The sequence below is a fragment of the Petaurus breviceps genome, unplaced genomic scaffold, assembly GCF_028583685.1.
Source record: "Petaurus breviceps papuanus isolate PSGF00001 unplaced genomic scaffold, PetGlider_PUasm1.0 175, whole genome shotgun sequence".
Lineage (NCBI taxonomy): Eukaryota > Metazoa > Chordata > Mammalia > Diprotodontia > Petauridae > Petaurus > Petaurus breviceps.
Genome location: NW_027185764.1, coordinates 17,888,800 through 17,905,377, shown reverse-complemented (window position 1 = coordinate 17,905,377; position 16,578 = coordinate 17,888,800). Strand labels below are relative to the sequence as shown.

Genomic DNA, 16,578 nt, shown 5'->3' with positions numbered 1-16,578 from the left:
CTTTTTCTAGAGGTGATAGGTGGATTCTTTCAAACTTTATTTTGCCCTCTGGTTCTAAAACATCAGGGAATTTTTTCTTGAGAATTTTTTGAAGGGTGATTTCTAGGTTCTTTTTTTGATCATGGCTTTCAGGTAGTCCAATAATTTTAAAATTATCTCTCCTGGATCTATTTTCCAGGTCAGTGTTTTTCCCAGTGAGATATTTCAGATTGCCTTCTATTTTTTCATTTGTTTGGATCTGTTTAATAGTATCTTGATTTCTCATAAAGTCACCAACTTCTATTTGCTCCAATCTAATTCTGAAGGAATGATTCTCTTCAGTGAGCTTTTAAGATTCTTTTTCCATCTGGCAAATTCTGCTTTTTAAGGCATTCTCCTCATTGGCTTTTTGAGTCTCTTGCCATTTGAGTTAGTCTATTTTTTAAGGTGTTATTTTCTTCAGTCAGGTTATTGACTCTTTTTTCATGATTATCTTGCATCATTCTCATTTTTCTTCCCAGTTTTTCCTCCACTTCTCTTATTTGGTTTTCAAAATCCTTCTAAAGCTCCTCCATGGCCTGTTCATATTTTTCTCGAAAGCTTTTGGTGTAGCAGTTCTGACTTCGCTGTCTTCTTCCTGTTCCATGCTTTGATCCTTTTTGTTCCCCAAAAAGGAATCCAAAGTTGGGTTGCTTTGCTTCCTTTGCTTGCTCATGTTGCCACTCAATTACTTGACTTTTGAGCATTTTGCCATAGTAGAACTCTGCTTCCATAGAGTAGAGCTTTTTCCAAATCACTGGGGTTTTCACAGCTGCCGGAGCTATTAATTGGCTGCCCTCTCTGAAGCCTCCACAGGCTCTGGCACCTGGTCACACACCCCAGGTCCTCCACCCTAGACAGCAATCCAGATCCAGGCAGATTAAAGCAAGAGTGATTACTCCTCAGACTGGTTGCTTGGTCCCCCTACAACCTGCAGGCCAGGAGCTCTGAAGCAGCCATGCGGCTGTGGCAGCCATGCCTCAGTCGCTTCTCCCTCTGGGGCCAGAGGCCAGACTGCACCCCCGGACCCCTTATTCCCAAAGTCCACACTGACCTCTCCCTTTGTCTTTGGCATTTATGGATAGATAATTCTGGAAACCACCACAGCTGCTGGTGAGCTATTCTCCCGAAGTCCTTGCAGCTGACCCGCCACAAAGAACCAGAAGAAGCAGGAAAACTCCCTGAGCTGCCCCCATAACCACCTTAAATACTATAAAAAATTACTCTAAAGAAATTTTAGAGCTACAGAGCCCACAAGTGACAGAGAGAAACAAATCTCCCGCTGAAGGCGGCCTGGCAGGTGGACAGGAAGGGCCCATTGCGGTGTGCTGGGAGCAGAGCCCAGCTCCGTGTGCACCTGAGGTCTTCCTGCTTCTTCTGGCTCTTTGTTTTTAAGGTAGAGATAGCAGGAAGCAAGAAGTACTCTAGGCTGGAATAACGATTATAGGAAGGAGACTCTGTATGTTAGAATGAAATAAGGCCAGAAAGGTACTTTGGAGCCAAATTTTCTAGGGCCTTGGATGCTAGGTAAAGTGTTTACCTTTAATTTCATAGAGGTAGCACTGAAAAATTTTTGAATGAAGGAATAACCTGATCAGAATAGTACATATGACTATTTAGATAACATTTTTAAACAGTATCATGGAAGGATAAGAAAAAGAGTTTAACTAACTAAAGACAAGAAATTAATTATAAAGCCATTATAATGGATTAAAAAGCAAGAGGAAGGGCCTGAAATATTGTGAACAGAGTAGAAGTATAAAGGACATGGAATAAGAAAACAACAACAAAAATTAGCTATGACTTTAGAAGGAATAATGGCAATAAAATTATAAATGTGTATAAAGAAAAAAAAGATTGAAAGGATCACAAAACAAAAAAAATCATTAAAATTATCCTTTTGTTAAAATGAAAACAGAAATACATGGGATTTTGTGCTTTTACTTATAGTAATAATTCATCTTACTTTTTTGTACATGTTGGTAATGTTACCAATTTTTATAAGAATTTTTTATATTTCAAAAAAGGGAGGAGATAGGGATGAGAAATTTTGAATGTAGAATTTTACAGGACTTAGGAAATCATTAGATATGGGGAATGAGGGCTAGAAAAAAATCGTCTGTTTGAAGTTTTGAGCCTGTATCACTAGGAAGATGGTAATGTGTTCAAGAGACGAAAACAAGTAATTTAGAATAGACTAGTTTTTTTTGGGGGGGGGAATCATTTGATTTGAATATAATTGAGTTTCAAGATGGGTGGGACTTTCTGGAGTGGAATATTTAGCATTGATTTGGAAATAAATATAGAGGTCTTAGAGATAGGTTAAGGTGGAGCTATAGATTTGGCAACCATCTTCATGTATGTGATAGATGATGTTAAATTATAGCATCAGATGAAATCACCAAGGTTAAGAATGTAGAAAGAGGTAGGGGAGGTGAGGACCAAGGGCAAAATCTTGGGGGGTACCCACATTGAGGAAGAACTAGTAAAAGACATCAACAATCATCAAAAAAGTAAGAAGAATCTAATGTGTCTGTGTTTGTAAATACTGTATTTCCATCAATTTTAGATGCTATTCTTTCATGAAAACCAGTATGTGTAAATCATATTCACAATTTATAAACTAAGAGGTTGTTAATTGACTTACTTTATAGAAAGGTTATCATAGAGTTCCTTTAATGAATTCCTAAAGCACACATAAAATATGAATTAAAATTATGAAAATAGAATTACACAGATGTTTCTAGAACTACGTAGTACTTTTTTTCCCTAAGAAACACAAACATTTCATTTCTTAGTCTTTTATTTATACCTGGCAATAATTTCTTCTTTGATAAATTTCCATACTGAAAATTTCTCTTGGGGTGGCTAGGTGGCATACTGAATAGAGCACTGGCCCTGGAGTCAGGAGGACCTGAGTTCAAATCTGGCCTCAGACACTTAACACAAAAAAAACTAGCCATGTGACCTTGGGCAAGTTGCTTAACCCCAAATGCCCTCTGAAAAGAAAAAAAAAAAGAAAATTTCTGTCAGCTTTGGATTCTTTTGAAGAAATTATTCAGATTCTTTTTGCTGCATTTGTATTTAGGACAACTAAAATGAGAAGCATGATGACATTGTAGAAAAAGCACTGAATTTAGAATTAGAAAATCAAGTACCAAATCCTGGCTCTGCCACTGACCACATATGTGATCTTAGCAAAATTACTTAATTTCTGGGATTCAGTTTCCACATCTGCAAAATGAGGAGGTTGGATGATATGATTCTAACATCTATACTAGTTTTTGATCTTAAGACTTAATATATTCCTCTGTATTCTCATCTACCCAAATGTTATTACATGATTTTTTTTTCTCTTGCTATTTCCATTAAGATTTTTCTTCTTTTCTAGGGAGAAAAGTGTAGGGGGAAAACTGTTTTTCATAATTGCTTTGATGATTTTAAATGAATAGGAGAATTAAATTCACAAATCCCTTCCATTATTTTTTTTAAACTAGGTAGATACCCAAATCCGAGAAACTATCAAACTTATGTTTTCTGATGATCAACAAGACGGTTCTCTTGAATGGCTGCTACAGTGGCTTTCTTCCAAATTTGTAAGCAAAGGTGACTTGCAAATTTTATTACGGGATTTAGAGCTGCAAATTCTAAAGAATGTTACACTCCATATGTCCACGAGAAAACAGATTTCAGCTTCTGAGGCATTGGTAAATGCTGACAGCCTGGGGATTTCTGGCATAACAGAAGCGGTAGGTAAAAAGGTAATTTTAAATACTAAAAAGTTATGTGATGAAGTGGATTGTCTTTGTCTTAAGAAAGTTCTTGGAGTATCAGCTATTCTTACCAAACCATTTGGTTCCTAAGTATAAGGAGAGCATTTTGAAAAGAGCTCATTTTTTTGTGAGTGAGGTGCTGTTTACCTATGTGGCCCCTATTTGTTCTTTAACTATATGTACATCTCCCAATAGCATAGTGCAGCTAACTATGTTTTCCTGACAGTCACATTTTGAGACTATTTCTTGGTGCAGTTAGAGTCACCTAAAGATCTACTCTTAATATTTAACAATGAAGATATGAGTTCTTTGAAATATGCATTTTCAGAAACGTCCAGTCTGTTTATTTGTTTCATTTACTTATACATATTTGATACAAGCAAGTGCTTCTGCTTAAAGTAGGCAGGAAGGTGGGTTAATCTGTAGCAATGGATGTTTTAAAAATAGGGCCACTAAAACATTTTTAAATGCACAGAAGATAATTATTCTTTATGTGTGTCTTGTTTAAAGAAATTTCTAAACTAAAAAACGAAATGTTCCTTTCCTATTTCCCCTTTCTATTCCCATGCACATCTAGCAAGCACGTGCTATTGTTAATAATGCTCTGAAGCTATATTCTCAGGACAAAACAGGGATGGTAGACTTTGCTTTAGAATCTGGAGGTAAGTAAAATCATGTTCACATCAAAAATTGACGTTTTATTCAGTGCTAAGATCAGAAGTCGCTTTCTTGGTCTTTGAAATGTTGAAAACTTTACCTAATGTTTTTTTTTTTATTTTGCTTTTTGCTTTTTGGAGGGGGAAAGATAAGGCAATTGGGGTTAAGTGACTTGCCCAAGGTCACACAGCTAGGTTTTTTTTGTGTTAAGTGTCTGAGGCCAGATTTGAACTCAGGGCCTTCTGACTCCAGGGCCAGTGCTCTATTTACTGTGCCACCTAGCTGCCCCTTACCTAATGTTTTAAGAAAAGTTTTAGAATAATGAATTTTCATACACTTTTAAATTCAGGAATTCATGTATCAGGTTTTCTTAAAGAATGGCAAATTATGAGGTTTTTTTTTGAAGTTAGAATTACAAGTTTGCTGGTACAATCAGAAAACCACTTAGTTATTAGACTACTAGTCTAATAAATGACCCAGGCATGTTTAATTTGGTGCATAGTACAGTAGTACTGTCTATCACTATATTTTAAGTTTTTAATGATATGTGTTGTGTTTCATACTTCTTTGTTCAGAACATGTTCAGTTTTTTTTTTATTAAGCACCTACTGTGTGCCAGATACTGTGCTAGGCACTGGTCTCATGAACATAGTAGATGCTTATTATTTGAGGAATATATGTGTAATAATGTTTGTACTGCCTACCTCACAGGTTTGTTGTGAGGATCAAATGAAATGATATACATAAAATGCTTTGCAAGCCTTAAAGGGCTATATAAATGTCAGTTATTATCAACATTAACATGTAACCAAAGAACAGGATCAAGTCCCCTTATAACAAACTCTCTAGGGATATTTATATTGAGCCAAAGAAGACAGCAGACCAAACTCCTTCAGATCCATTGTTCTAATGCCATAAAGTTGTTCCCAGATTTTGTAAAAACCTCTTGTGAGATGCCAGCTAAAGTAATCATTTTTTTTTATGCAGTCAGGATTAAGTGACTTGCCCAGGGTCACGCTGCTAGTGTCTGAGGTCACATTTAAACTCAGGTCCTCTGGACTGCACCTAGCTTCCCTTTCAAGTAATACTTTAATAATTCAAAAATTGAGACTTTAATTAGTGTGGGTAGTCTCTCCACCAATACAGATGATAGTCCTTTTATAATATCACAGTCAGTCTTTGAGAATTTCTATGGTTAAAAAAATTACCACTCTTCATCCAATTTGGTGATGACTATTTCTGACCTTGGGCTGGTCTTTGGATAATAGATATAATAGCTCTTGCCACTGATAACTGACATTTATGCAGTGTTTTAATGTTTGTAAAATTCTTTACTTAAATAAGGTTTTTTTTGAGGATCAAAAGAGATAATACTGTAGATCATCTTATCCTTATTTTAGAGATGAAGGAACTGAGGCTCCATGAGCTGTGACCATGAAACAAGTCTCTTAACTGCTAAGTCAGAGGACAGATTCAGTGCCTAGATCTCTCAACTCCCAAGTCAAGCACTAATTGCACTAAACTGACTTGACCCTTTCCCCAAAGACTGCCTTGTAAATTAAATTCCATGATACTATGAATATGTTCCTTCACTTGATGATTTGTTGGAGCCAAAATAAGAGGTAGAAATTAGGAAGAAAGTAATAGAAAACTTTATACAGCTCTTAATATGGCAAATGATAGAGTAAATAAACATTTATGATCAGTTACACTTTTTCTCTAACAGATTTATGTATGTACATATATATGCATTTATGTCTATACTTTGTAAATATACTGATTATTGATTAAATTTAGTGTCTGTGATTGTTTCTACAAGAGGTTGAAGACCACAGTATGCATCAGATTCAGAGCTAGAAGACAGGGACCCAAGAGATCAGCTAATTACAATTCTTCTCACTCTATTGATATGAAATTGGAGGAAGGGCCAGGATTCAGTGCAAATCTTTTAAATCCAGTGCTCTGTTATTATACAATGTTATCATCCGATGGTCAGGAACTCATAATTAACTCAGGTGATTTAGGCAGGAACTCATACTTAACTTAGGTCATTTTGGCATAGACTAACTTTCATCCCAGTTAATTCCAAGTAATGAAATATTTACTAAGTTAAAATCATTTTAAGATAAGTGCTTATTCTCATTCAAATCTTAACAGTATTAATGTTGAACCTTTAAAATTGTAAATACTTTTAGAATTAATGGTCTTAGATAAACGTTCAGAGATTTGAGAAAATTTTCTTGAAAATAAGATTTTCCAAGACCAATACTTTTTATTTCTTCTCAGTTGTCAAATATGATACTGAAACAAAATGACTTTGTTTTTAAGGTGGTAGCATTCTGAGTACTCGCTGTTCTGAAACATATGAAACCAAAACTGCATTAATTAGTATATTTGGAATTCCTTTGTGGTACCACTCACAGTCTCCCCGGATTGTCATTCAGGTGAGTGAATTTTGTCTAAAATACAGTATTGTTCTCTGTAGTTGTGTTCCAGCTCAGACATTCAAATACAACTAAAATAAAATGTCAACCAAGGCACTTTTCACACAGATGAACTGACACATTTTTCAAGAATTAAACTAAATCTAATAAAATAGGTGTAGGTTGGAGACATGTACATTAGAACCAAACATAAAGATCCTTTCCATGAGGTATTATTTTTCTTGGTTTGTTTGGTAGTACTGTCCAGTTGAGTGGATAATTTCTAATCGTCTTATGGAGGTAACTTTGGATAGAAAGGTTTTGTCCTTATTATGATGTGCTAGCTTTTTATACGTTATTATTATTATTATTAGCTTTTTGGAGGGCATTTGAGGTTAAGCGACTTGCCCAAGGTCACATGGCTAGTAAGTGTTAAGTGTCTGAGGCCAGATTTGAACTCAGGTCCTCCTGACTCCAGGGCGGCTGCTCTATTCACTGCGCCACCTAGCTGCCCCTATACACTTTTTAGAAGGTTGGTTATATGAACTAATTTTGAAAAGTCTGACAGAAGATGTCAACTTATTAAATATATTCATATTACTACAATAATGAATATATTCCAGTATATAATTGAATAGCTTTCTGAGTGAGTAGATCCTGTCTCCCTACAGCTCTCCTGGCTATTCCATGGCTCCCATGATATTTCCTTATTGGTTGGGAGCACGTTATACAAGTACTGTTCCATCATGGGCCCCAAATAGAATGACACTTGTATACCAGCATACTTTATAGCTGAATTGTCACTGGCCTATCTCTTTTCTGTGGCTCAAATTCATCCCTCCATTCCATTGGCTTCCTATTATCTCTAGGATAAAATATAAACTTCTTGTTTGTCTGTTAAAGCCTTTTACAAACTTGACTACTTCCTACTTTCCTAGCCTAATTATGTGCATTTACTCCTTTTCTTACCCTATATGGGCCAGTGAAACTGACCTTATTATTCTTCACACACATAGTACCCCATCTCCATCCTTATGCCTTCTGCATGGGTGATATAGCTGATAGAGTGCCAGGCCTGGAGTCAGGAAGACATGAGTTCAGAAACCTTGTTTGAAATCAGATACTTACTGTTTCACTCTGGACAAGTCACTTAACTCTGTTTGTCTCAAATTGCTGGTTTTTTTCAAAGGGAAATAGAGAAATATGTGAGACCAGACAATATAATAATACAATATTGCCAGTTACTTTTTTTCACCCAGTTTTAGACACATTATGAGGATATCAATAATACTATTCATCATTTGAGTATTACTTTGTTACTATGCCATTTAAATTATTTGGAACATCATGTGATATTTTAAAAAATTGCACAATTATAAAAGCCACCAAAAATGTTATAGTTAAAAGAACTTCACAGTCCATGTAGTCCAATCCTCCTTTTATAGATGAGGAAAAGAAGGCACAGAGAGAAACAGTGACCTGCATAGAGGTAGTGAGCATTTTGAGGTGGGATTTTTTACTCCTGTCTTCTGTCTCCAGAGTCTCTTTGCCTTGCACCATGCTGTACTACTAATGACTACATTACTAATAGGTCACCCTTTTGAAGTTTTCAATACTATATTTGCATAAGAAAATCATGGTTTCTGCAATTTACTTTTAGTTTGAAGTTATTTACCAAAACTAAATGTCTTAAATGTTAGAAAATATTTTGTTTTCACATTTGCTACTTTTTTTTGACCCTCCATTAAATGTACTGAATTGACATTAATGTGGAATTAATTTTTTTAATTGCTCATCAGGGCAGCTAGGTGGCGCACTGAATAGAGCACTGGCCCTGGAGTCAGGAGGACCTGAGTTCAAATGTGACCTCAGACACAACACATAGCTGTGTGACCTTGGGCAAGTCACTTAACCCCAATCGCCCTATCTTTCCCCCTCCAAAAAGCAAAAAAAAAAATGCTCATTTACTTTGAGGCAGCAGAGAAATAAAATGTAATCAGTAGTTAAAAATAGCTTTTCAGTAAGTTAGCTGATTTTATTTTTTTAAGAGTTACAAAACTTGATAGATTTGTAATGACTTTTTACTAAAATAATCCAACCCTGTTATATTAGCATGTGTACTTATCCTTTTGAATAGATGAGAAAGAATCCCACCTACATTTGCTATATTACAATACTTTATGAATTGTAAAAATTTTTTTCAATTTAAATTGTCAGCATTTTTTTTTTTCTTAGCCTGATATATATCCAGGGAACTGCTGGGCATTTAAAGGATCTCAAGGACACCTTGTTGTGAGATTATCAATGATGATCTACCCAACAGCTTTTACAATAGAACATATACCAAAGACACTTTCACCAACAGGCAACATCACTAGTGCTCCTAAAGATTTCTCAGTATATGTAAGTATATTTCTTTGTTAATTTTTATAGGTAAAATAGGAATTTCTGGGTAGAAAGTTTGCATGTAACAAAAGTCAGAGAGGTTGAAAGTTAGTTAAGCAGCTTTGTAACTTAGAAATAAATGGTTTCTCATTTGGAACTTAGAAGACATTTTCCTATAGAAACAATGTTTGAAAAACCCATGCCACTCACAATGTGGCAGATGTATACATAGTAGTCTTGTTCTATAGAACCTAGCCATTTCATTTAACAATGTTTTCAAGGGAAAATGAATTGGGAGTACCAACTTGGGTTACCAGGAGCACATCTATACTATTCTTAAGGGGTATTTTTTTTTGTTTTTGCTAGTAATAGCTATGTTTAAAAGCATGTGTCTTGTGTTTCCTAAATTTTTTTTATAGATATAGACAAAATTTGTAAGGAGGTACTAATGGGTACATAAGGGACAAAACTAACACATCTATTTTTAGAGAAAAGGCAGGTTCAGGTGTTTTGGCCATATACCTGGAAACTTGGAGATAGAAATGAGACAGGTGTCCCTAACCTTTTTTGTGTCATGGACACAGTCTGGTAAAACCTGTGAGCCCCTTTTCAGAATAATGTTTTTAAACGCATAAAATAAAATACCTAGGATGACAAAGGAAACCAGTTTTACTGAAACTTTTCAAAATAGTTTAAAAAACCAAGTTCATTGAACCCAGGTTAAGAACCCTGGGACTCTAGGAAGAAGAGAATGGAGGGGTTTGGGTAAGAGTCAGGAGTAGGGAGGTGGCTCCTTCCCTAGACCAGGCCTTACTGGAGGTAGAAGCCGCTTCAAGGACTTTATGCTTCCTGGTTTTCTAAACCACCTCAGACTTTGCTCTGAACTGACCAGTGATGGGAGTGAGGGAGAGGCAAGATGGAGGAAATGGCTGTGGTCAAATGTACATTTAGTTGAATTCTTACCCTCCCCTAACCTCTACTTAACAACTCCTGTTTGAATAAAAGTAACTATAAATGTAGGAAACATTAGAATACTTTTATCAGAAGATAAACAATGTGTCAAAACCAAAAGGTGTTTGCTTCTTCTCCATATATGGTGTGCTATAAAGGTCAAATTATTATGAGACTTTGATTAGATTGATTTGATTAGGTTGCAAAGTACTTTAGAGATTAGTCATTTTGTCTAGGTCCCTCATTTTAGAAATAAGGAAACTTCATCCCAAAGAAGTGAAGTGACATTCCCAAAGTCACATGCAGTTCTAAAATCTGGGATTTGAATCCAGCTCGTCAGATTCCTAATCCAGATATACCAATATTTATGGCACTTGGGTAAACATGAAAAAAGTGTACCTATCAGCTTCTGACCACCTGAATAAGATAATGGCTTGTTGGCTGATTATTTCTTGAATTCTTTTTTATATAAATTTAATTTTTGAAAAAATTCTAGCCAACAGAGTGTTCTCATTTAACAACTTTTTCTTCTTGTTTATAGGGTTTAGACAGTGAATATCAAGAAGAAGGAATGCTTCTAGGGCAGTTTGTTTATGATCAAGAAGGAGAATCACTTCAGTTATTTCAAGCAATGGTAAGGCCTCCCATGTACAGATAATGTAGAGGTGTTATAGATAAGCTTCCTAAAGCCTAAAATTGTACTAAAGCCTTTCAGTATACCCAGCGTATAATGCCAAGTGTAGCTGAATTTTAGTTTTATACACACACATACATACACATAATATATACACATGCACATATTCACAAAATAAGGATATTTTGCTATTTCTGAACACCAGCCTTAGCAAGTAGCCAAATGTTTTGCCATTGAGAAATAAATATATTTGGAACTTTTCACTTTGAAAATACTGTATTTTAGTGCATGTTGGCGAAGTACCCTGAATTGATTGGATTGATACTATAAGCAATTGTGTGACTAATAACCAAACTGTTATCAGTGGCTTTATTTTTGGTATCGTCACTGTTATGTCATTGGTGTAGGGAGTATTCTACCAAAGTATACTGCCTTTGCAACTTGTAGCTTTAGACGTATTCAGGAGGTCACTGAGAGGTTAAGTGGTTTGCCTCCAGGATCACACAGCCAGGATGTGTCAAGAAGCAACTGGGTTTTTCCTGACACTGAAACCAGCCCTCTGTCCTATGGGCCATAGGCTTCAAATACAAGGCCAGCAACACTCCTGAGTGGGACCAACCACTTAAATGTAGTTGTGAAATATTTAACAAAATAAATAAAAGCATAATTAAACTGAAATATCATTACATTTTAAAACTAAGTCAGGATGCATTCGATCCACAAATATCCTTAGGTATATATCAGTAGTGCAGTGTCTATTGGAGTTTAACACCACAGATCTATGCCACACTGCCTCTTAGGGACTTTGTCAAGCATTTTATTTAGATTATTAACTGAGTTGTGAGAGTTCACTTTTTAAATGTAAAAAATAAATTCTGGGGGGCAGCTAGGTGGCACAGTGAATAGAGCACCAGCCTTGGAGTCAGGAGGACCTGAGTTCAAATCTGGCCTCAGACACAACACAAAAACTAGCCATGTGACCTTGGACAAGTCGCTTAATCCCAATTGCCCTCCAAAAAGCAAAAAAAAAAAAAATTCTGACGTGGCTGAAAGAAATGAATCATAGCATTTTCCCCTGGAGTCCCTCTAGCCGAGCTTCTAAGCTTTTCTCCTTTTGTTTAACACTAAATATGTATCAGAGCCCACATGAGAGCAGTGACATTGATGTCGCATATTTTGAAGGAGCTAAGTAAAGAACAAAATGACAGTCTTTTATACATATATTATTGATTTGAAGACCCCTTGAAGTAGCTCAGGTTGAGAATCTTCTCCCCCCTCATCTTGGCTGATTAAGAAATTCAGGTTAAGAGAAGTTTAATTAGCAGTTAACCCAAAGGTTTTGATGGGTGTTACAGGGGCTCTGATAATGAGAGTCCTTGCTGGGAAGTCTGGAAGGAATTCACTAGGCCCAAGCAATCTTTTAAGTCAGGATTGTAAAAATTTATTGTTCTCAGGGAACCTGCAAACTTAAAGAAGTCATAGGTATGGTTTATAAAGAGTTACAATAGTAAATCAGATGCCATTTAATGCTAACTAGGTGAGTAAGGGTGAGATTAGGGAGGGGTTAAGGAGTGGTCAGTGCTTAAAGGAACATACACTTTAAATATCAAATGCACAGGCATATTTCCCATAATTCACTGGGAAATAGCCCATGCGGGAGGCTACCTGGAGGTGTGGTTTTAGGCCTGAAACGTCACTTAGTCAGCTAGGGGTCAAGGGCTGACTGAGAAGTGCCTGGTCTGCCACCCATCAGTGTCATGTTTGACAAGATGGATGTTGGGAACCAAGGCTAATGGGGACTCAGTATGTGGATAATTGGCTAAGGAGTTAACCTATAGATAGGGCATTGAAGGATTCATGGGCAGCTGGCCATCATACTAGGGGGAGATAAACAGTTCATGAGTTGTTGCTAGGCAGAGTGCTGGCAGGGGGAAGGGGCAGAGTTAATGCTCTGAGGCTGGGGGTGGAGGGAAATGTGATTTTATAAACTGGTTTTACAAATTGATTTTACAAACTGATGTTACAGATATAGACACCCCAAGCACCCCATCAGTTTCAAGGACTCAAACCTTTGTATCCTGATTCTCATATAAATGATTGATGAATTTTTGTGGGGGTTTTTTTTGGTTAAAAATATTAAATAATGCAAGTTGTTTTCTTTTCTTTTTTTAAGAAGAGCCCTGGAAAAGCTTTCCAGATTGTGGAACTTCGGATTTTTTCTAATTGGGGCCATCCTGAGTACACATGTCTCTATCGATTCAGAGTGCATGGAGAACTTACCAAGTAAAAATACTATCTACATTATTTTTCTTGTACATTTTTGTATATACCAAACAACCTGAAACACTGGATGAGGGCATGTTTTTACCACAGGACAAAATTATCCTCTCAAATAAACTTCACAAGATTGCCAGCAAGACAGTACATGAAAATTCAACAGATAAAATGTTCCCTATGTTCAGCTTGCTATTGACAGCTTTTTTTTTTAAACAAATGGTCATGCTGAGAAGCTGCATGCTGAATACTCTGATTCACAAAGATCAGTTAGCATAAAAGGTGATGTCTCTTGTATGAAATTTGAATTGTATTGTTAGCAAAACCATTTGTTTTTAAATTTTAGAATCTATTTTAACATAAAATTCATCTATACACTTGTATTTGCCTAGAACCAGGAACAAGGCAAGTAGATATTAAAAGGTTCCTTAAGATTTTAGTCCCAGTACTTTGACTTTTTTGTTAGATTTTGAGGACTTTTTTTGGTACATGTATTTCATCTATTAAGCCTTATACATATTACTGTCAGGGAAAAATAATGCAACCAAAATGTCTTTAATTATTTATCAGCAGCTTAAACTCCTATTCTTCAGGATTAGTGAGTACTTGCCTTAACCCAGACACAGATGTTACTTTATTTGTGGGATTGGGAGAAGGGGGTGGGATGGGATAGAGATGAGTGAGGGAGCAATACCTTTAAAATTTGTTTTCTGGTTTGCTCTTATTCTTGAGCCAGCTTTTCAAATAGTGTCTCCTAATACTGACTGAGAAAAATAAGGAAGTTTATTTGTTAGTTTTGGTTTGTTGTTTTTTTTTTTGCAATTGGGATTAAGTAATTTGCCCAAGGTTACATGGCCAGTTATTTTGTGTGGGTGTTAAGTATCTGAGGCCGGAACCAATCCCGGGCCTTCCCAATTCTGGGGCCAGCACTCTTACTCACTGTGCCACCTAGCTGCCCCTATTTGTTAGTTTTAAGGATGAGCTGGATCGAAAAAGACAACTCAGATCTCAGGTCTGAATGATGCTTATTCCAATTAAATTAATTGGTTTAGTCTGGGTTATATACTAAGAAGCTAAAATTAGGATCTGAAAAAAGTAGAATTTTGGTTTTGAATTCTGCTATAGGACCAACATTGATATATTCTTAATAGTTAATATTTTTATTCCACTGGTCACATGATATTGAAAGTATATCAGCTAAAGTAGCAAGCAAGTTCAGCTGCCATTATTACATTTTAAGGCCTTTGTTTTTCCCTACAAGAGCATTTTTACTGGATATAATTGGGATTTGTGTTATATTATACAACTGCATGTAGCATTCCTGGTTGATTAATCTTAGAGGCTTATTTGGTTGTGATTAACACTTTTGTTATCATATGTATTGTATTTTCAGAAAAGGCTTAAAATGATGGTGCTGACTGGTTTTCTGAATAGAGTTTTATGTATATTGCACAACAGTCCTCAAATGTATTTAAAAACTCCATAAATTAGCATTTGTTCACTGTTTTTAGAAGTTGAACTAATGCCTATACAGAGAAGTTGGATAAAATATGTACAGGTATTTCATATATTATAGGTTAAATATATAAATCAAAATTATCCTGTGTAAATTAAATTTGGGCACTGGGATGGGAATATTTTGAATACTAATTTATTTTTAAAGATAGGACTTTGTGCAATGTATTTTTGTAAATGCTTTTCAAAATATTTGTCTTTGGTAGTGTTTCTTTTGCTGCCTCCAAATTCACAAGATGCTATTGAGATGTTTAAATAAAGAGTTTGTAATTTTTAAAAGTGCATGTAATGTTTCAAATTAATAATAAAAAGTATATTTCTTTTCTCAGTTTATGTTGCTTCTGCCACAGAATGTGTGTGTGTGGGGGTGTCTATTGATTAATAACTTTAAATTGATAATATTGATCCAGTAGACAATTAGTAAATTCTTTCTTGCAGCTTATATATCAGTACCACAAAGAACTGTCAGCTTTGAAATAAATGACCAAAGAGTCACAGAAGTTTATGCAATCACAGTTAACTCTGAAAAATAAAATAAAACAAACCAAAGAGCCAACAGTGGTCATAAACAAAAAGATTTCTTTATTTTTTTGGAGGAGGGAAACTAGACACATGTGTCTGAGTGTCTTCTGACCAAGAACCCCTTTAGTGTGGGCAAATCTCAATACACATGCTAATTGCTATGTAGTGAACTGTAGCCCTGATAATGAGGGGTAACAGCAGAAATGAGATAAGCTTGATTCATAGCAGGGCTTCATGACTGGAACATGGGGTCCCAAAGGTGCTTGTTCAAGTTTGAGGAATCACCTGGTAGTGCTGGTGTGAAACAATTCTGGGATTTTTCTATAGCTAAGTTTATCCAGAAGGTGAGAGCAAAGGATTGTTGTTATGCCAAGCTCAGGGCACAGCTTGCTTGCTGGGCCTTAGCTCAGGAAAACAGGGTGTCTCCAAATAGTAAAAAGAGAGGGGTGGTCTTGGCATGGGGACTCAGACACAAGAAATGATTGCATAATGTGAACAAATAACTGAAATACAAGCATACATCCAGGTCAAACATAGAACAAATGTTTTATATTAGAAGCATGATCCCTTACTAAATCCTCCCCCTTCTCAGAATTCCTCTCATTAACTCCAGTGAAAAGGTAAAAAGCTGTCTTGAACTGGCCTCCCAGGATAATAGCACTTTAACTTAGTTTCTTAAATACTGAGCACTGTTCACAAAGGTACTTAGTATATAGTCTATACAGAAGTCTCCGGTATTTCAATGTAATCATAAATAAATCCGAACGAGGGGTTTCTTGTACTATGTAATATTTAGGTAATCTCTTAAAATTACTTTCAATTCAGGATATAGAATATATTACCCACTATGAGAGCTGAAAAATGCAATCTTATTCTCCACTATTTCAGAAGGAACTCAGGCTGGGTGATATTAAGTGACTTGAACCAACAGGAAATTAGACTCCCATGGATTAGAACCTGGATCTCTTAACTGTTCTTTTCACTATACCACACCACGAAGAGATATTGTATATAAAACTGAATGAAGTTGAGATTTATTGCTTCATGGGTACACAAAGTGGAAAGTGCAGACAACATTGTACTTATCCAGATGCTTTGTTTTATTGGGTTAACCTGTATTGTCAAAGGATTCACTGCTTGTTTTTTGTGTATACCTTTTTGGATACTTCCTTCTCATACAAGTATGGCAATGCTTTCCACGGATTTGTCTTTAAACTATGTAGTAAATACTGGGGGGGAAAACTGAGTAAATAGTCTTATTGTTATGAGGGAAAAACTATAAGCCATAGGAAACTGCTCCTGAGTCTTATTTTTAAAAGCACTACAAAATGGCCATTTAAGTGGCTAAACGTAAAACTATTTTTATACAGGTTTTATTCTCTACCCATCTCTTTTTTGACTTTTACTGACCAAAAGGGGCCATGCT

At 35.8% G+C, this 16,578-nt stretch overlaps 2 protein-coding genes across 21 annotated transcripts in view; one reads left to right on the top strand and one right to left on the bottom strand.

Annotated features, from left to right (window-relative positions):
- SUN1 (Sad1 and UNC84 domain containing 1) overlaps positions 1-14,961 on the top strand; it is a 70,584-nt gene extending 55,623 nt beyond the window's left edge. For 14 of the 20 annotated variants that reach the window (XM_069084857.1, XM_069084851.1, XM_069084850.1 and 11 more), the window contains 6 exons: positions 3,516-3,779; positions 4,369-4,453; positions 6,777-6,892; positions 9,107-9,274; positions 10,749-10,841; positions 13,015-14,961. In XM_069084857.1, the coding sequence (XP_068940958.1) occupies positions 3,516-3,779; positions 4,369-4,453; positions 6,777-6,892; positions 9,107-9,274; positions 10,749-10,841; positions 13,015-13,128 (840 nt within the window). In that variant the 3' untranslated portion in view covers positions 13,129-14,961. The remainder of the gene's footprint in view (positions 1-3,515; positions 3,780-4,368; positions 4,454-6,776; positions 6,893-9,106; positions 9,275-10,748; positions 10,842-13,014) is intronic. The other 6 variants (XM_069084865.1, XM_069084864.1, XM_069084863.1 and 3 more) reach the window with 2 other exon arrangements.
- PRKAR1B (protein kinase cAMP-dependent type I regulatory subunit beta) overlaps positions 1-16,578 on the bottom strand; it is a 716,155-nt gene that overhangs the window by 459,555 nt on the left and 240,022 nt on the right. The gene's annotated exons all lie outside the window — the stretch shown is intronic.